The 20,988-nt window shown below is 48.3% G+C and overlaps 1 protein-coding gene across 1 annotated transcript in view; it reads right to left on the bottom strand.

Annotated features, from left to right (window-relative positions):
• Positions 1-706: 706 nt before the first annotated feature.
• Positions 707-20,988, bottom strand: part of tns1b (tensin 1b) — a 178,125-nt gene continuing 157,843 nt past the window's right edge. The window contains exons 22-35 of the mRNA XM_064310507.1: positions 20,216-20,311; positions 18,486-18,521; positions 16,460-16,646; positions 14,776-15,542; positions 14,365-14,451; positions 13,640-13,768; positions 12,249-12,344; positions 10,023-10,100; positions 9,498-9,569; positions 8,962-8,997; positions 8,131-8,299; positions 7,601-7,669; positions 6,962-6,991; positions 707-5,051 (exon numbers count right to left, since the gene is read on the bottom strand). Coding sequence (XP_064166577.1) covers positions 4,910-5,051; positions 6,962-6,991; positions 7,601-7,669; positions 8,131-8,299; positions 8,962-8,997; positions 9,498-9,569; positions 10,023-10,100; positions 12,249-12,344; positions 13,640-13,768; positions 14,365-14,451; positions 14,776-15,542; positions 16,460-16,646; positions 18,486-18,521; positions 20,216-20,311 — 1,994 coding nt within the window. The 3' untranslated portion in view covers positions 707-4,909. The remainder of the gene's footprint in view (positions 5,052-6,961; positions 6,992-7,600; positions 7,670-8,130; positions 8,300-8,961; positions 8,998-9,497; positions 9,570-10,022; positions 10,101-12,248; positions 12,345-13,639; positions 13,769-14,364; positions 14,452-14,775; positions 15,543-16,459; positions 16,647-18,485; positions 18,522-20,215; positions 20,312-20,988) is intronic.

The following is a 20,988-nucleotide window of genomic DNA, read 5'->3' as shown; positions in this document are numbered from 1 at the left end:
CACCTTATTCAGAATATTTTGAGTTTGATGTAGACAGCCATGTTCTTGGTGCGAAGGCTGTTATACATCCTGTGATTGCAATATACCAGCTCGCATTTCCAAACACAAAAGCTATAGATCTGACTCAGCATGTCTGCTCTGTCCCTCCAAGTCCACTTCTGATCGCAGAAAAAAAACAGTTTAAAAAAAAGTGATTGCACAGGGTCTTTTAATCTATCCCTTTATCATATAACTCAGTTATGAATTCTGCAGGACCCTGCGGAGGCCTGTTAACAGGCCAAACCACTGGTATTATAAACGGACAGAGTAGCAAGCTCTCGACGACGGTTGTAGTCACAAGCGTAATTCAACGCGTCACAGAAATGTATCTGCGTAATTACAACCGACATTCCAGATCAGGGGTGTCAAATTAAGAGTCCTGGAGGGCCGCAGTGCTGGCAGGCTTTCCTTTCAGGCAGTTAAGGACGAACAAGGTGTGTGAATCCTTTAGACAATCGAAAGCTTAAACAAATCTCCATGCTGAAACACAGCTAAAAACCATTAGTCACTGTGGCCCTGCAGAAACCAAGTCCTCAGCTCTACTTAGGGGTGTTTTAGAATTGCTAATTAACTAATTAACTGTATAAAACTTCATAATGTTAGAAAACTGTATTTGGTTTCGCATATATGCAAAGAACACAAACTGTACACCACGAAAAGGACAGCATTTCAAGCAACAGTATATTTTAATATAATTGATTTGTATTGCTTTTAATGTGTGTGTTTTTTTTTCAGAAACAATAAAGCCATACAATGAAAAGCAAATGAAAATACACAAACGTTCTGTACAGACATAGTAGGGCTTCCACACATTCTAGGTCAAGGGCTATCCCTGCAAAATGGGCACTTATCAGGACAGATGAGACGACGCACTACCCTTCTGTACACAGAAACAGGGGCTCTTTCATTTTTAGAGTGAAAGGTTAACACAAAAAGCAGTTTCCTCATTCAAAAAAAGGGGGAAAAAACAACACTTCCAAAGTGAAGGCTATTGTGTGAAAACGATGTGAAAATAAATACTCGTTTAGGAACTGGATATTTGGGGATAAGTGTCGGTCGACCGTTTAAAGAAATTAAGAATACAGCAACGGCTTTGTGTACAGGCCACATCGTATACTGTTGGTTAAAACTGATTCAAACTGATATCGCTATACGACTGTAGAGACACTACCTACTCTCAAAAAAATTAATAATGTGGAAAAAATACCTACCAAATTGAGAGCACTTATTTTACAGCACAACCACGCCTTGCTACAGCTGTAAAAAATGATTTATTGTAGAATAAACCACACATTATTTCCATTGTTGTGGCTTAACAAATGTAAGTGCTTTGTAAAGTTAATGGGGTCGCAGAGGCCTTACACAAGAAGGGATTGTTTTGCCTATTAAAGAAATTGCTTGAGGGAACACACTATGGACCCGAATGGGTAAATTTATGCTGAATGCTGAGTCGGCTGACTCAGAAACAAGTATGACAACATCTTTGGCAAACAATAAGATATTTACACTCTGATGGCATATATTTACCATTGTGTTATTACTTTGCATTCCGTTTATAGTCACATGATATTGATTTGATTCTCTTTTGCATATGATTTTGTAGAATAAAAAAGCATCTCACTCATATCCCAACATCATTTACTGTCAGCTGCACACTAGTGTTGGAATACATAGTGCAGAAGTTTAAGATACTCAGCAGGGCACGCCCATTATTTTTCATATTATTTTGTAATTATTTTCCTGCTTAACAATTTTGTTTGTTTAGTATGCGGACTTTATTAGAGTCACGTTGTGTTGTCTTCAATGTAGTGTACACAAAATCCAACCAAAGCATTATGTAATACCACACTATGCCTCAGGGTGGCAGTAAAGTACAAAAAATATGACATCAGCAAGCATCTCACCTTCCATTTTGAAATGGAAAGTCGAATAAATAAAACAATTGTTCTTCATCCTTGGTTTTTCCAGAGAAAAAAAAAGTCATTTTAAAATAAGAAATTTGAAGGACACAGCATCTGCAAAGATTGTATATAACGATTTTTCCAAATGGGATGAACATCTTTGCACAGGATTCGCATGGTATTGCACTATTTCAGGGGCATGTTCACACTCCAAAAACAGCGAATAAATCAATTCCTAACCATTTCAAACATATGACCTGTTTTTCAAACAAGAAACAGATAAGAAGACAGTAAATATGTTGTTCAAAATTCATGTCATATTAACTTTAACAGTTAATGGAAGACAAAAAAAGTCACTTCCAGATTGAAGTTGTTCCTTCACCAGTTTCCTACATTACCTGCTAACTAATCTGATCTTATCTGTTTAGAACTTGAAAAAAAGCCATACAGTGTTAACATGCAGTGACACATTTATTAACCGTTTTACAAATTGTATTACACGATATTGTGTTTTGTTTAACAGTATAATGCACTCTTAAAATGAAGTCTGTAGAACTTGCATTTTTTTTAAACGCAACACAGAAAAATAAACACATTTAAGTGCTGAACCTGGAATCCTCCAAAACATGTCTTATTCCAATAACAATATGAACCAGAATAACCTTACATATGGCACTACTTTAAGACTAAAAATCCAAGGCCATTTTCAGAGAATCTGGGAAAACATGATTTTTAACCCCTACAGTATCACCTACTTCAACCTAAAAGAACACACAATGCAAGAAAAATGTAATGCAGTGAAAAAATATCCAAAACATTGTGACAAGCTTTAAGATACATACACTTTACACCTTACATATTTAAACGCTTTTCAAAATCTTTGGACTTTGAAATCTTAGCCAAAATAAAGAGTATTTTTTTTCCAATGCTTTAGGTAATCTTTATGTAGACTATACAATATATGTATATATGAGTTAACATAGAGTGACATAGCAAAAAAATAAATATTTTAGTAAAGTCACCTTTTGTAGTAGTATATATATATTTATATATTTTTTTTTGTTTGTTTTTTTTATTAGCTTACATTTGGGTATGATGAGTGTTTAACATAGACCTTCTGATGCACGGTGGCAGAAACTCTTCTCTCTACAGATTTCGCAGCTATAGGAATACTTGTGAACTGGTGTGCAAGGAGAGTGATTCTCGGTTATAAAAACGGCTTGCTCGGTCAATCGATTCGGCTTCGAGAATAAAGGTTGGTTACAGTCAGATAATACACTACACGGGAATACAAGGGGAAACAGTCTGCCATTTTCGCCTCCGAGTTGTTTACTTGAAAAAAAAAATCAAGGACCTCCAAATTGCTCTCCAAGGGTACGGGGAAGAAAAGAAAACTAGACAGAAACCTGTGTAGACTTTACTCCTTTTGACTGTCAGATAATTACAATGTCCTTGTCCTAGAATGTGAGGTGCATGAGTAATCGGGGGAGCTGTCTGTGATGTAACAATAGCATGTAAGAGATCACACGCTCTTAGAATGTGAGCTGTACAAGTAATCGGGGAAGCTGTATGTGATGTCATAATGGCATGAAAGAAATCACACACCCAGTGCAAGAACACTACTTACATAACGAGAAAAGGAGGTGACACTTAATCCAATCATTTCAGATGAATCAATTTGACCATTTCAGCATCACTGTACTGGTGTAATATCAAATCCCAGAAACGGTGGTGCCAGGTGCTTTTATAAATACAAATGTTTTGCTTGTGCACAACCTCCTTTCCTTCATGTTGTGACGATAACCACAGGTAAGAAGGTTATCTTTGTACACTAACATGCAGGACAGTGCAATAACCCAGCGGTAAAAGTCCTGGGGTCCTCCAGTGTAATCTAAGCGTGGATTCTTATGAGCTGGAGCAGCGTGTGGGGACTGAAGAAGCATGTTTTCTTTAATCTCGGACCCCCCCCCCCCCTCCTTTCCGAGATACGAAGCAAAGCCTGGCGCAAGATTACAGTCGTGACCGCAGTACAATCAAGAGTTCTGTGGATACAGGCAAGAGTAATCCATCTCCCATTCATCTGAAATCTACATGCTCGAGGATTGACTAATCAAGCCTGGGCAGGTCATCTCCACCACACGAGACCATTAAGAAAAAGAAGAAGAAGAAGAAGAAAAAAAACGGCAGAATTTGGACCGCAAAGTATTTAAGGATTTGTGATTGGTCTATCGTGTGTAGGAGAAAACAGTTCCATTAAGTGAAGTGTTTGTAACCCGCAATAGGCCCTGCAAACTCTTTTCCTGTTTCAGAAATGACTACATATAGTACACACATCTCATTGAGTTAACAAGCTCACATGCAAAAATGTACTTGAATACTTCCTTGCAAGATGGCATGAATACAAACTTTTTTTTTTTCAGAAAAATGACATGAAATACTTATATAGAAAGCATACTTTCAGCTTTATCTATTTCAACAGTTCTATTTTACAGAATACTATATTTCAAATGGACCATCCAATAATTACATGTACATGCCCTGAAAGCTTTCTTTTCTTTGGTTAATCAATCCAAAAGCCTGATAGATTTCAGTCTCTGTTTTATCACTCAACTTTGCTTTTTCTTTTTGCCTCTTTGTTATTTTTTATTTTTCTTTTCTCTTTTTTTTTTTTTACATGAAGCTCACCGACATCATATCCTTCTTAGATTGTGCCACCTCGCGAGAGATCCAATCACTCTCCCCCCAAAACATCACTGACACGCCCCCCTCCCCCAGCACTTTCTCTATAACCATCTCGGATCAATTCCAAGTCCTTTCGCAAAATGACAACAAAAAGAAAAAAAAAAAGAGTAGCTACAAAAAAAAATTTTTTTCTTCAGAAATCAATATTAACAAACGTGAAAAGAGTGAAAACAACCTCATGAAAAACAAAATGGCAGCAGTGGGGGTGGGGGGGGGGTGGAGGAAACCTATCGTTTCTGTGAGCCCATCATCACCTTGGAGACAAAGTTGACGATAGCCGAGGCGGGCTGGTCGGGGTCCATTTCGGCGAAAAGGTGGCTGACGTTATCTGTTGTGCTTCCTTGTTTCCGGGCAACAAAGCCGAAAAACCTGCAGCACACAGACGGGAAACGGTTGTTTAAGAGAGGGCTGCAGAACGTCACAAAGGCGCACACCGCAGTAACGTCGCTCGGGAAAATGGACTGCATCCATGTGTCTCATGTCTCATCTGATACACGTGTAACGCCCGAATCACTGCATTGAAAACTAAAACATTTTTTTTTGTACTGACGCACAGGAATTAAAGAGCAGAAAAGAGGAAGTCATAAAATCAACAGAATATGAATCCCCCTCCTTTGGTACGCGAAAGGAAATCTGTCGCATTGTTTACCGCGACAGAAGGAAGAACGCTGTCACTCCACAAACGATCGCACAACAAAAGGAAAGTTCTGGCAAAGTGTTTCTCTTAACCTCCGTGCCCTCTAAGCTATGAGTAACGACAGTTAAATAAATGAGAATGACTGAGCTAAATAAAACAGTACACCCGAAATATACCCATAACATCATTTTCACAACGTGATGTAAAACTTCACCCAGAAGCCAAATGCAATAGTAGATGCCCTTGGCCTAAGTGAATAAATACACCGCGTACGATGGGCTTACCCAATGCGAAATAGATGCAGCCCCTAGTCTATACAATATATACGCACCCAGGCGATTGCGTATGATTATGAGCTCATCTCTCCAAGATCTGAGCCTTCGGCGTCACAGAATATGTCAGTTTGAAAAGCTCGCCCCGGGACCTCAATCCAAATATTATTATCTTCAGCGCTGTGATCAGTGAATTTGACAGGTTTATCGCCGCTCGTCTCGTTTTTTTTTTTTGCGGCTTCCCTTAGAGGTGACTGTGGCGTGTTCTCGCAGGAGGGAGAGAGGGGTAATGAGGTTCACGCGCTTTGATGTGCTAGAGCGCGGGGCCTCCTCCGGCACTGTCAATCTCCACAGACGCAACCGCCAGCACTAGTCTGGGAGCCGCTACGAAAGCATAGCTTGGAACGTTCTAGGTATGCTAAAGAATTAGCACGGCTAAGTACCTAATGGCTCTGGTAATGTCTTGGAATAGTTATGTACCAAAGACATCTGGTAAAGCATTACCATAGCAAAATACCCAATGGATCTGGAAAGGTATTAGCATAACTAAGAGCCTACTGGGTCTGCGGATGAGTTAGCATAGCTATATACTTACTGGTTCTGGTAATGTACTTATATTTGTAACTCACTGAAAATCATCAGGGGCCCATATTTAATACAAATGTGGTCAGATTGCTCTAATAAAAAATAAATAAGCAGAACATTTTCCAGGGATTGCAATATATTACAACACTGTTAAATATATTTACATTATATTTAGAAAAACGTATAGAGTGTATGTTACAGTATCATCCATTTCTGTACACAGATTGTTTAATAATTTTTTCCTGTCAGGGGTGAGACAGATAAAGAAACCGGGAAATCTGATTTGAAGGGGGTAATCCAATCAGCAATTAAAGATCAAACCCCTTAATTACTGAAACAACAAAACACCCCACTTTCAAAGCATCCTCTCCACACCCTGGCCACCGTTAGCTCCTCATGGCTACCATCGCTAAGAGTCCGGTTGCCGCACTAGCTATAAGAACTAGCAGCTCTCAACAGCAACGGAAAGAGAATGTGTATGTGTGGTGCTGGTTACAGCAAGAGACCAATCAATCAAATCATCTCTTAACAGGCTGGCTTTGGTCCAAAGCTCAAAAAGGATTAAACCCGGACCTTATTGCTTGAACAATTTAATTTAATGGGATGACCAAAGATGCTCCCAGCAGCACTTTGCAGATTACTGGTGTCGGAGAGCAACCCGCAGAGGAAGCCAATGAGAAAACTGCTGAACCGGCTTCCGCGAGCAGGCCAAGTGCCCAAGCAGGGAAACGAAAAGAGGGGGATGAGAAAGAGGAGGAGGGAGGGTGAGAAAAGGGCAATCTTACTTTGCAGTGCCGCCCTCCGGTTTGCGCCACCTGTGGGGAATTTGGGACAGGTAAGATGATTGGTTCATTTATGTATTGTCTGCATATGTCATTATCTGTTGTACGTTCATTTTTTTTTCTGTTTAGGACCACAATGGAAATACGCCATTTTGACTTTATTGTGTTCTTAACCTCGATATTGAAAGAATGTGATGGCAGCAGTGAGGTATTATATGTATTTTAAGCGGTCATTATGTGCGTTCATTCATCCATTCAGTTGCATTCACTCATTCATTCATGCACACCCCAACACCGTTGCTCTTAATCAAATAAACGTTCTCTTTAACCCCTTCTGTGCCGTAAGCTCCCCAGGTTGGCATGCCCAGTCTAATCTCCATCAGCGCTTGTGGCTGTAACCCTGATATTGATTCGGGAGATCGTTACTCGCTCTCCAATTCACCCTGGGTGATGCGAGTGCCAAATGGGCGTCACCCTTCCCGGCAGCTGGTCAGCACTGGCACAATCCGGATCTCATACCAGACTGAGGGATCCAATCATGTGCCAGAACAGCGACTGGACGAGCCACCCAGAAGCCCCCGTATATGCAACATTCTTCAGTGAAGTTTTAAACACGGGCACTTCCTCTCCCCCCAGACTTACTTCCTCTCCTGTGGGTCGAGGTCACAGAAAGTGACTGTGTTGATGGGATAGTGGCGACGGAAGAAGAGCCTGTGGGGAAACACGCAAGTTAGCGGATTGTCCGCGTTCGAGTCTGATATACCACAACACGTTCACTAGGCTCAAGGATTACCTAGATGCTAACAGGCTAATCTGCACAGGAATACTTAAAGATGCTGTATTCACTCCAGAATAAAGAAGACCCTGGTTGGCTACTGATGTGAGTTAGTATATGTGTAAGGATAAGTCAGGCAATGCAATATCATTTTTAAAACCTGACATATGTTCAGGAAAGCATATTACTGCTTTACTGCTGCCAAGCAACAATACCAATAACAACAGCGCTAATGCACTCACGGTATCAATGTCTTGCTACGACGTTTCTGTAACTGAAACTCTGTGAGAGCGCTACGTGCGCTACGTTAGCATAGCGACCCGCGGCGCTCTGTCCCGGACCGGGTCCTGCCAGCCTCCGGGGGAAGCCGCGGGGGGCAGCCGCGGGCGGTACTCACTTCCTCTGGTTGTCCGTCAGGGTGATGCCCTGCGTCGACACCTTGAAGTGGACCACGGTGGCCGCGGGGGCCGGGCTGGCCTGCAGGGTCTCCGATATCGCCTTGGCGACGGCCTGCGGGCCGGTCAGGGACTCCATGTCCACCGAGTTTATGTAGAGGACGTTGCAGGCTGCGGGAACAAACGAGAGGGGAGCCCGTTAGGGGAAAAAGGCCCGAGAAAGTTCCGGAAACTGGCGATGCGAGAGAAGCGTGCGCCCTGCTTCCTTAAAGTCAGAATCCTCAGCGGCACGTACTCTGCATGCGGCCCAGTAAGAGACTGGTCAGAGAGCTCCATTCATGTGAGAAGTCTTCACAGCCCATGCCAATTAAGTAACTGACCACAATGTTATTTTTCATCTCAACGCGTGCTCTTCTGTCCGAATAACGCGACACGGCTAAAACCTGGATTTCAGCGTTTCCATTCAATGCAGTCATCTCCTTTCACTTCACATATAAAAAGCGTGTTTTTAAAAACAGCCTGAAATTCAGCACACAAGTATTAGTAAGAACGGGTCTTCGCATTCCCTTCCTGTGCCTAACGGAGAATTATTTGCTGTAAACCAGGAGGGTCACATGCAGTTCGTTTCCATGCCACCTGGTCTCGGGCTACACGTCGACGCGGTCGCTAAGGCGAGCGCGGCGGTCGTCCTTAGCGACGGGTGAGGGGAGCGAGGCCTCGTTGCCGGGGTTAAGAGGTGATGGTCATGCAGAAAAAAAACCACAGACGTGACGTGGCAGTGAGTCTCGGTCTCTGCTGGGGAGAGTTTGGCGGGAAAATGAAAGTCTATTTACCATGGGATTCACCGGGGGACTTCGGCCCTACAGTCACTAGAGTGACAAGAGCATGATGGGAAACAAGGGGTGAAAATGACAGGGTGAAAATGAGAGGGTGAACCAAGACCATGTGGAACACAAAAAATGATGGATCATATGAACCATAGAAATGGGTTTGGAAGGCTGCTTCTGACCATCAATACTAAATAAAATAACAATGACAATAACAACAACAAAATCTTCTGAACTTATTACAAATATAGCTGATGTTGCACAATCCAACAAAGAAATCAAGCATTAAGTGACATAAGCGTCTATGTATAGTTCTACCAAAATGAATAGTGCTCAAGGTTAAGGGGGCAAAAAAAATAAATAAATATAAAAATAGACAATATCAATGTAACTAATATTGTCTTTGCCTTTTTTAAAAACAATACATTTTAAATGGCAGTAATGGAAAGATGTTGATTTCTCACCATGGAATCAAAGTAAGAAGAGCCAATGAGGTGTGACTAATGAGAGAAGGCGGAGCCAAAGGCCCACTCAGGTCCTACCTGCTCCTTGTTTGAGCATCTCCATAGCAGTGTTTGTGGGAGTGGATATCTCTGGGGTCTCCTCGTGAGGGTCTGAAAGCAACAGCAAGGCAAACTGCTTACAGCCCGAAGGTTATAGGCGCTACAGCCTACTTCCTGTCTGATACAGGAAGTGCGTCATCAGGGGCTTCCTGACCAGGACATGATGGACTGTCAGGAAGAGAACTGTCACATCAACTGGAACGCATTCAAAGTTACGCCCGTGGCGCGCAATCTGCTTCTGCCACGTGTGGAGAATGCTGGGAAGTTTCGACATTCGGTCTGATATTCGGCTGGGGCCCAAGGAATGCTCCAGACCTGTCCAAGCCCTAAATAGGCACTGTGTGAAAAGTGTATTTACAGGGCTGTTTGTGCAACTGCAGGGGCACCAGAGGGCATTGCCACAGACCAGCTCTTGCTTGTGGCCTGGATCTACAGCACCAGACTGGAGCACACAGAGATAGCAGCCCAGGGACATCTCACAGAGACTCACTTCGGGTGACTCACCTCTGGTGGGGATGACCAGTTTGCACGGTAGAGCCAGAGGGGTGATGGAGTGCTGGTATACCAGCGCTGACAGACACCCTGGGGACAGACAGACAGACAGACAGACAGGGAGAGTGTACATTAGTTCTTCTAGCTCCATTGACCACTGCCCTCAGTGTGAGTAGCACAGAAAGAGAGTGAACGTGAATCAGGGTGGCCAACAGACACATGAAGCTGAATGTGCAGTACTGCAGGCAAGGATGTCTGTGTCGGGGGGGTGTAAGGCAATGGTGTAGGGAGCAAAGGCAGCTCAGCTACGCAGTCACAGCGCAGGACCACACCCTACTGTCTGAAACCCCGCCTCCAAGTATGATAACCACACCCTACTGTCTGAAACCCGCCTCCAAGTATGATAACCACACCCTACTGTCTGAAACCACGCCTCCAAGTATGATAACCACACCCTACTGTCTGAAACCCCGCCTCCAAGTATGATAACCACAACCTACTGTCTAAAACCCCGCCTCCAAGTATGATAACCACACCCTAATGTCTGAAACCCCGCCTCCAGGTATGATAACTACACCCTGCTGCCTGAAGCCCCGCCTCCTTGGGCAGCCCCACCCTGCAGCCCCAACACTTCCTGCTTGAGCTTATATAAGAGCCGCTACACATTCACACAACCAGCATACTGCTTGTGTCCTGCAGTAACCTTTATCTCAAAATAATGGGAAACAAAGCTTCTTTTCTCCATTCATCATCACACCATTATGGTTCAGGCATGCGGAGCATGTGTATCAGTTGCTATGAGACACTGCAGAGCAAAACGTTTTCGCATTACACCAAGGACACGGAAGAACATCTGGAAATAAACAGATAATAGACATAAGGAAGTCATAAATTGCAAATGTGAAGCTAAAATATGCTACGCTAAAAAAATTACACATAGAAACATGTTGCTGTTTCTCATTATTATTCGCTTGATCTTGGCTATCATCATAGATACACTTATCATTCTCGCAGTCATTTGTATGCATGAATGGAGGCACGGACATAACCCATAGACGGCAGGATGGGGTACTGCTAAGACAGCGCTCCCCTCTTTAAGTAACCCCTGATAAACATGACCCCCCCACCCCCCCCCCTCTCCCCCAGCAGTCTGGCTCAGGGCTCAAATCCCTTTGTGTTTCATGTGCACTGTAATCAGCACTAAAAACCCTTTCCTCCAACACTAGGGCCGTAATCCACTATATGAGGATTAGCATTCTACGGTGCAAACGGGCGAAATTTAGCAGATTCTTTATCCGGACAAACCGTTCCCCAAACCCCCCCCCCCTCCTCCCCCCCCCGAGCGTGTGTGCGTGCCATCTAAATCACAAAAAGAACAGCGCTTTTGTGCGCGCTGGTGAGGGGCGGGGGGCGGGGCGGGAGGCTGAAAGCGCGACTCGTCCGGTGCGCTGTCGATTAGCGCTCAGTAACGCCGGCGATAAATAACCAGAGCCGCCACCGCAGGCCGCTCCGGGCCGTTCCAAAACGCATTTCTGGCCCAAAGCCACCTCTCAGAACACTTTCTGGCACGTTCTTTTATTTATTTTTTTCTTTTGTATAAAAAAGTGGATGTTCAGCTATCTGGATGCCAGGCTCAAAGAGTTTGGGAGGGGGGAGGGGGGGTGGGGGGAGCATCTGTCGATGGCGTTAAACTTAACGGCGGGATCAGCAGCCTCGGGGGGGAGAGCGAAGCGGACACGCCCATCCCCACTTTCGCCTCCCCGGGCGGAAAGTTCTAGAAACAGCGAACGCTGCGTCGAGGCGAAAGACTGCCCAAAACACCGTGTTCCGGGGGCCAGGGTGACGGGGGCGTTTCAGGGGCCGGAAGGGGAGAGGTAACCCCCGTCCGTCCGGCGCCGGACCCGAAACGGAGAGACGGGATTAGCGGGAGGAGGAACGTCAGAGCGACGAAACGGGACTCGGGCGCTGTAATTAGCTTCACGGGCCGCGACGTCGCCCCGGCCGGACACGTCCGCCACTTCAAACGCGCGTTACGGGGGAGAGAGACTAAAACCGCTCGCGAGAAATCAAAGCAGCGGACGCGGAAGCGCCGGAGGAGGGGGAGACTAAGGGCGCCATTTTTGTTTTAATAACAACCGGTTTAATAGCACGGTGGATCAAAGGGCACAGAAAAGAGTCACGGAGGAGGCTGACAGAGCCTTGGGGTGGGGGGGGGGTGGGAGGGAGGAGTGCGCTTACCGAAATAGGGTTCGTTGGGGCACCCCTTCAGTTTTACCCCCTTGGGGCTCGTCTCGATCAGGAAGTGTCTCACCAGCTCGTTGGTGTTGTCACTGGCTACAAAAAAACAAAAAAGGAAAAAAAAAAAAGTCAGTTGGCTGGTGACATCATCCAGCAGAACAGGTGAAATGCATTAGAGTGAGCAGTGGTCCCCTCTGAAAAACACAGGAGGCATCCAGACAACAGAGCGAGCGTTATTAAAAGCATGAATGTGTTTCCTCCTCTCTCAAATTCAAAATGCTCTATTGGTGTGACGAGATAAATCTTATGTTGCCAAAGCACAGAAAAGAACACATACAATGGAAAACATAAACATAAATCTAGAGATATGGTGTGCAGACAAACGTAGGCCCATCCTAATATGCTCACTGGTTGTTTATGGCAAGCTGTTACGTAATTTGGGGCTAATCCAATGCATTTTCTGTGTTCACCTAAATAGAGGAGCTGTTGGTGGTCATTTAAAGTTTTAAATTCTGGGCATATTTTTATGAACTTTGGGGTATAAATTCTTCCTTATGTTGTGGTAATGTTTACATGTAGTTCTGTCTCCACCACTCCCTGACTGGTGTGTGAGCACTGTCACGCCTTACTCTATTGAGGAACTCGACTGATGTAAAGCACTGCATTGTGGGCCTGGCCAGGGGGTACACTGAGTAGGTGGATTACGAACAACTTCAATTAATTATCATTTTTAAACCACAGCCTTTTGGCCTGGTATGTACATTCTGAAGTTAACTGACAGCATTCTCGGCCATTGTACCTGCCCAAGGAGCATTTATTCCAATTATTCTGTGAAAAGGCCATTTCTAACTTTCTTGCAGCTCTGAAAAAAAAAATGTCAAAGAAAAAAATATGCTGGAACTTTCTGGGTTACTGGTACAGAGGCTGATCTGTTTCATCCCCACGACATCCGCAGTATGGAAATACGGAGAGCGTTTTTGTGATGCTGACGGGGGGGGTCACGGTAAGTATGCGACGTGGTGACAGTAGGATTACAGTGCAGAAGCCAGCGGACGGACTCTGTGAGGTAGCGGGTAATGAATGCAGGCCATTGTGCGAGCCCCAGAGCACAACGGCTCCACTGAGAGAGAGGGACACAATGAGCGCGGCAAGGTAGGGAGCGAGGAATGCCACGGGGAACCGTCCGAAATGCCAACCGGCTCGCCGGCGGACGGCCCCAGCGCCAACGGGGCGGGCAGCGCTCCTGGCACGGTTACAGAGGGGCGGGGCCGAAGCTTTCAGAGAGTGCTATTGGGGGAGGGGAGGGGGCGGGGCCGCACGCGCGCAACGTTCCCATTGGCTGACTGGGAGACTGACGGACGGGAGGGAGGGAGGAAGCCGTGAAACAGAACCTTTCTTGTTCTGCTGCGCCGTGGGCGGGGCGAAGGCCACCTTCATGGCCAGGCCGTAGGCCCCGCGGAACGAGTGGCTGTCGCGGATGACGAAGGCTCCCGGCTCCCGGTCCTTCAGCAGGGCGATGGCTGCGGAGGAGGAAGAGGAGGAAGAGGAGGAGGAGAAGAAGAGGACACTGTGACCACAGATCTCAGGGAATCCACGGTTTCCACGGCTACCCCGCCACAACACGTTAACAGATCTCCTTCGCAGAAGCGAGCAGTCAGTGAGCGAATGGAAGCAAACAGCATTCTTTGTGTGGTGTGGGGAGACGTGCCCAAAACATTTATGTAACATTCTGGTTTGGAGGCACTCACAGGGAGACGTTATTATTATTATATATATATATATATATATATATAAACGCGCTGGCCGAGGCCCCTGACTATGAGCACACAGTGCTGGAGTGTAGTGTCACTGCAGTTTAACATGTGTTCCTGTTTACCGCCATCTCCGCCACAGATGATCTAATCCAACGGGAGTCGTAACCCGAAACAGATGCCCAGCCCCCGCCGCACACGGCGACCTCAAACCAAACAAACAATAAACGAGCCTTCTGCAGCTTCGCCGAGAGCTCTAACGGCCACCTCCCGTGCTCTGGGCTACGCTTCGCGGAAACGTAGCGCGCCGCGACGGGACGGGAGAAGGACCCTCGACGCCGTGCCGCACCGTGCGAGGTCGTTACCTTGCTCCCGGGAAATGTCCGGCTTGTACCAGAACCGGGAGGTGTCCTGCACAAACTTCACGTTCAGCCTGGTCTCCGGACTTCCGTCTGTCAAGGGTTAAGAGCACGGTCACTCCTGGGCCCAAGTTCATTACACTGCATTCACTTAGCACATAGCAGAGAGACTGACAATAATAAAAATGCTTTGAGCACCACAAACATTGGCACAGTTGAGGTCAGTATCAGGGTAAGCGGCAGCGAATATCTATGAAGCTAGTGAAACTAGCGAAACTAGCTAGTGAAACAAGGAAACTATATGAATGGATAAACTGCACATTTTTGGGTGAACTGGCCCTTTAAATCTGCCGCTAGCCACATGATGCGTTGAGTGGCGGTGAATCTGGCGCTGGCCGCGCGGTGGCGGACTCTCACCGCACATGGAGAGCTTGGAGAAGTCGGGCAGGGTGTGGGAGAAGGCGGCGCTGGGCGTGCTGCCGCCGCTGGACACGGGCGTGGCCGGCTTGCCGTTGAGCGTGCCGTAGGACGGCGCGCCGTTGGGCCGCTCCCCGCCGGACATGCGCCTCTTCTCCGGGAGCTGCGGCTGCTGGGGGGCGGGGCTGCCCTGCCGGAGCCCCGCCCCCTCCGGGTAGGAGGCGGGCGAGATGGGGAAGCAGGGCGTGGAGGGGGCGTGGTACCCCGAGGCGCTGCTCTGCCGGGAGAGCGAGGCGTGCCGGTCGTCCGGGGTGGCGTACCCGCCGTACGACCCGTGCCTCTCCAGGGCGGGGCTCGCCGGGGCCATCTGGGGCCCCGAGGGCCGTCGGCCCAGCATCGGGCTGCCGCCGGCCGCCGTCGGGTGCTCGCCGCCGTTGGCGGGCGGGGCGTGGCCGGCCTGGTTGAGCATCCGGCGCTGGAGGGCGGGGCTGGGCGGCGTGTTGGTGGCCACCGTGCGGTGCAGCGTGTGCGGGCTCCCCGGGACCGCATGGACGCCCAGCACGCTGACCTGGCCGCCGTCCGGCGACGGGTAGGGCCCGAAGTCCGGGCCCGCGTACCCGCCCGCCACGCCGGAGGGGCTCGGGTACGAGGGGGCGGGGCCCTGGTACATGCCGTCGTGGGGCTGGGAGCGGAAGGCGGGGTCGCCGGCGGGGTGGGCGGCCATGTGCACGGGCAACCTCACGCCGACGTCGGGCGACGGGTAACTGCTGGCGGAGAGAGAGAGAGAGAGGGGGAGAGAGACAGAGAGAGGGAGAAAGAGAGAGACAGAGAGAGGGAGAGAGAGACGGGAGAGAGAGAGAGAGAGAGAGGGAGGGAGAGAGAGGGAGAGAGACGGGAGAGAGAGAGAGACAGAGAGAGGGAGAGAGACAGAGAGAGAGAGAGAGAGAGAGAGAAGAGAGAGAGAGGGAGAGAGAGGGAGAGAGACAGAGAGAGAGAGAGGGAGAGAGAGAGAGAGAGACAGAGAGAGAGAGGGAGAGAGAGGGAGAGAGAGAGAGAGAGAGAGAGGGAGAGAGACAGAGAGAGAGAGAGAGAGAGAGCACCACGGTCATGTGATTAACCACCCACTCAAATCATGAAAAAAAATCATTTTGAACACCTGTGCCTTTTTGAACCGCGTGGGCAAGACGAAACCTGAACAAAGGGCTCTCGCAGTAAGAGAACAAGCAATAAGGGCCGGGGGGGGAGCTGGGGGGGTGGCATTTATGCTCAGTGTTCCAAAGGAGGAACGTTACACGCCCGCTGTATTTCAGCTATTTGCTTTGCGTTGACCGGAGAGGTGAAAAACACGAGACCGCTGTGTGTATTCTCTGAGCCAAGACAAGCTCGCATTCTGAGAGACGAGCAGGGATGAACAGAGCACACAGACACGCCTCTCCTCCTCCCGCCTGGCTCTGGGACACGCAGGAATATTTAAATATCTCCTTCTCACGTGCAGATCAGTGCAGTGTGGGGGGTTTGGGACTGTGGAAGGATTCTTATCTTGACCCTCTGAGCCGCTGTGGCACGTTAACAGCTGCCTCTGTGCAAGCAGCAGGGCGGCAGTGAGCTCCCGTGTCCGGACGCAGTGCATTGTGGGGATTGAAGTGAAAGGCGGGGACGGCCTCGGCGTTCGGGCCACGCCTACCCGTCGGGGCTGTAGATGGGACTGCTGGAGGACAGGGGAGGGTTGAAGGCGTGGGGGGGCGCGGCCTGCCGGACAAAGCTGTCGTCAGGGTAACCCTGGTGGGCGGGGTGCATCATCATTGGGACCCCTCCTCCTCCTCCTCCTGCGGCTGCCGTCCTGGCCACAGACTCCACGTAGCTGCGCGGCTCTGGAAACACACAGAGATGGTCTTTCAGGCAGCAGAAACCACTGACATCACCGCTGCCATCACAACTGACATCACCAGTGATGCGACTGGGCCCAGCAAAAAAATAAAAAGAACAATAACAACATTTTAAAAGGACCATGTTAGTGAATGACCAGAAAAATGTCAACAGCAGGAATACAGATGTAGCAATGATGTTGTTCATCAGTAAGTAAAAATCCCCAAGGGTTTCAGGAAACAGTAAACAAATGAAAGGTGTTATGGTTCTCTCTATAAAAAAAACTTGACGTCACTTCTGGCCTGTTTCTCCACGGCTTCCATTTCCCAGTTAGCGGTTATTAGCGTTAGCCACCGTAAAGAGACAAGCCAGCTGAGGGACGCTTTGATTTTTACAAACATCTAATTAGAGAAAGATCCAACAGCACTCCCATTATGGGCATCCAACCTAATCTCACGCCGCATACATAACAACCCCAGGGGAGACTAAATTCCTAAAATGCTTCTGAAATGCGGTAATGACGCTGCTGAAACGGTCCGGACATGCCATGAGAAAGTTTTTCGGGCGCTGAATCAACAGACAGTTTTACCAAAGATGTTCTTGTGCTTTTCTCCATGTTTATAATTCAGATGAGGCAAACGCAGACAGTTAACCCCAGGAGTTACACACATTGCATATACAGAAATGATATATAATTACACATGATATTTAGTGTATTATAATGTATTGTACTAGTGTATATACAGCGAGCTCCATAATGCTTACTCGATTTGGGTCTGTACTCCACAATTTCAGATTTGTAATCAGACAATTCACGTGTGGTTAAAGTGCACCTTTCATTTAAGGGTATTTGCGCTCACTTTGGTAGAAAACAGAGCACTTTTTACACACAGCCCCCCCTTCCCCATTTCAAATTTTCAATTGAAATTTGTAAAATTGTGGAGTACAGAGCCAAATCAAGACCCAAACATTACGGAGCCATACATCTCCTGCTGAGACCGAGGCAGTTCGATTACTTGTTGCTGTAGTGATCTCCTGGGTTGCCAGGGGGCTTGTGATAGACTCACAGACCCACACTTGTCTGAATGGGTCCGTTACTCTGCCTGTGGGCTCTTCCATGGCAACGGGCCCGTATTTCGTGTTTTTATGGGATGTATAAAAGCATGAGCGTGTGTGCCACTACGTGTGATAGGAGGGAGCATGGAGCAGGTCGCGGTGAAGATCCCAAAGAGCCCCAGGTGGAAGACCGTTTCTCATTCACTACAGACAGCGAGTCGCACCTCTCTCCACCAGCGTATGAAACTAATTGGACTTGACCCCGCTAGGCTGAAATGACTGCTCTTAGACTGCATACCCATTACAGATATGTTCTTTAAATGCTGCAAAGGGTCCCAGCTTGGATGTTGGCCATCGTGGTTGAAAGACGGCTCCTGTACACAACTCTCACGTGAGCACAGGTGGCCTGTGGACACAGTGACGTTGTGGACTGGATGGAAAGTTTGGAAAACGTGTAGTCAGGTCCCCTCTGACCCCTGTGCTTCTACAGACAACGGGATGATTGGGGAAACCTGTCCTCCTGCATAGGGCTCCTTGCATACCCAAATTTGAGCAAACAGAATGGGCGTGGCTCTACAGATGAGAAAGTAGGATGGGGGGTGGGGGGGAGCAGATTTGAGAGGTCTGCGCGTCTCCACTGTGCGGGACGGCTGCCAATTCTGCTGAGTTAATGGAGGGGGCGGGGGGTGGTGTTGGGGGGGCGAAGGGGGGGGGGGGGTGGAGTCGCTGGGCGGAGAGGATGAGCTGACGGATGAGCTTGTTGCTTGTTACCGCAGAGATGCTCTTACCTTCCTCAGCATCGGTTATAGGGCTAGGTTCTACATCTGACAGCACAGAGGAATCAGAGAGAGAAAGAGAGGGAGAAAGAGAGACAGAGACAGGAAGAAAGAGAGACAGAGGGAGAGGGAGAGAGAGAGAGAGAGAGGGAACAGTTGCACATGACACTGGGAGTTGTGCAGAGTTCACCACACGGGGGGGGGGGGGGGTTTCCTATAGGGAACACAGCAGCTGAGATGTCAGGCTGTAATGAATTGCATACAGGTTCACATTTTCCTCAGACTGCAGTCTGCTGTACCAGCTGGGAACGCCAGATGGTCACTTCCATAACATTTCCCAATGATAATCACTTCCATCAAACTTCCAAGTGATGATCACTTCCATCAAACTTCCATGTGATGATCACTTCCATCAAACCTCCAAGTGATGATCACTTCCATCAAACTTCCCAGCGACGATCACTTTGGTAATACTTCCTGGTGAGCCACCGCTGGTTTTTCCCTCTTTTATTAGGACCACTGAGAGATGTACGACAGCGTTAACGTGAATGAAGATCCGCTGATGCAGATCCAAACTGCGCTGTCTGTCTGCAGGATCACGTCTGGCCGGATTAGTGCTTGGAAGCCCACGCTGCACAGAAGACACAGCTTCCAAGCCAAGTCCACCAACTCACACAGCACAGAAACATCTGTTCTGTTGCTAATGAAATCTTGTTAAACGGCAACTTTATGAGGGTTTTTTTTTGCTCAGCCCGCCATTTTGCCGTTTTCTGAATAATGCGAGCGTAAGGTGGGTTGTGCTTGTCTGTGATGAGGGTAGAACGGGCGTCTAGTCTCGAAAAGCCAGGCACGCGTGGGTGCATCTGGACCGCGGCAATCAAGACAGCACACACCCGCTCAACCCTCCCGCCAAAACCCCCTCAGCCCACACACACCGCCAAGCACCAGGTAACATAATGGCACATGCCAAAAAACTGTGATCATCAACGGCCAATTCCTACAGAGCACGACTTATATGTACAAAATTTGTCAGGTCCAAAATTGTTGGATTAACCCGTATGTGTCACCTTACATGAACGTGGTTTTACCATTTATTTTATTCAATAAAGTCGCTTGTGAAGCATACTACTATCAAAAAACTAAATACCTACCAAAGTGTCTCCAACGTAAAAAATAAAATATGTTTGAAGCAATAATTTATGACTTCACATTTTGGGGGCTCGCTCAGTTTTTCATGTTGGCAGGATCAATGTGAGTCTTAAAAGGGGGTCTTCTCTTTGAAAGAAGGCAGCCGATAACTCAACTCCTTCAGCCGGACCCAAGGGGATCTGACTCACTGAAACCCAACCGAATGAACCGCAGATAAAAGAACACTTCAGCCCTTTCACTAGTGCTAGCTAGTGCTATGGCTGTTTCACAGAGACCAGCCCTTTCACTAGCCCCAGTGCTATCGCTGTTTCACAGAGACCAGTCTTTTCACTAGCGCCAGTGCTATCGCTGTTTCACAGAGAAGACGCTAGCAGTCCTTTCACTAGCACCAGTACTATCACTGTTTCACAGAGAAAGCACTACCAGTACTGTCACTAGCGCCAGTGCTAACGCTGTTTCACAGAGAAGACGTTCGTTAAATGAAAAGTGCTTTTGATACGAAACTGAGAGGGACCGCTTTATTCTAACAGGTGGTATGACGTCCGTGGCCCGTGGGCATGTATCTATGGTGACGGGCGTGGCTGAGGGCTTACCCGGGCCTCCCTGGTGCAGCAGGATGTCGGCGGGGCTGTGCGGCTTCAGGCCCAGGGCTGACAGGGGCGTCTTGGCCAGGCCTGGGGGGGACCGGCCTGTAGGAGGGGAGGGGGGAGAGGAGGGAGGAAGGGTGGTGTGGGGTAGGGGGACAGTGACAGGAGCCCATTAGCCAGTGGTCCAATCGGATCGCTTCACCAGCTCAAACTTGCGCGCGCGCCCAAACTTGATTTTCGCCCACGAGTTTTGGCGAAAGGCGGACCGCTACAAGCCGCGGGCCACGCCGTCGAATAGGGCGCGCCCAAGTTTAGAGCCGGTTCCACATGCACAGTCAAATTAAAGCGCACCAATCACAGCAAGCGCACGCAGGAGGCGGGCGGTAACGGCCGAGGCCATGCAAACTCCTCTGGGTGGCGGGAAACGGCCATTTTGGCGTTTCCCGTCACGCCGCACAGAGGGGCACAGAGCAAGCGGGCGGGACGCGCCATGCAGACGGGCATCGCCACGGGGCAGCTGCCCGCAGAGCTTACGGCAGAACGGGTTTCCCCCGACGACGGGGGGGCGGAGCCAAGGCAGGCGGTCAGCCCGACAGAGCGAATGAGGCGGAAGGGAGCGGTGCTGAACGGATCGAAGCGGTGGCGAGGCGAATATGGAACCGGAGGGGCGGGGTAGACCCGCTGCAGACACAGCGCCAACGCCCCCTGGACTCTCCCAAACATCCCAAATTTACACTCCCAAAAAGACCAAGACGGAGTAGGAGTCCATCTGAATGGAG

Source organism: Anguilla rostrata, chromosome 15 (assembly GCF_018555375.3).
Source record: "Anguilla rostrata isolate EN2019 chromosome 15, ASM1855537v3, whole genome shotgun sequence".
In the NCBI taxonomy this organism is placed as follows: domain Eukaryota; kingdom Metazoa; phylum Chordata; class Actinopteri; order Anguilliformes; family Anguillidae; genus Anguilla; species Anguilla rostrata.
Note: the sequence above shows the minus strand (reverse complement) of the source record. Positions and strands in the feature narration are given on the sequence as shown.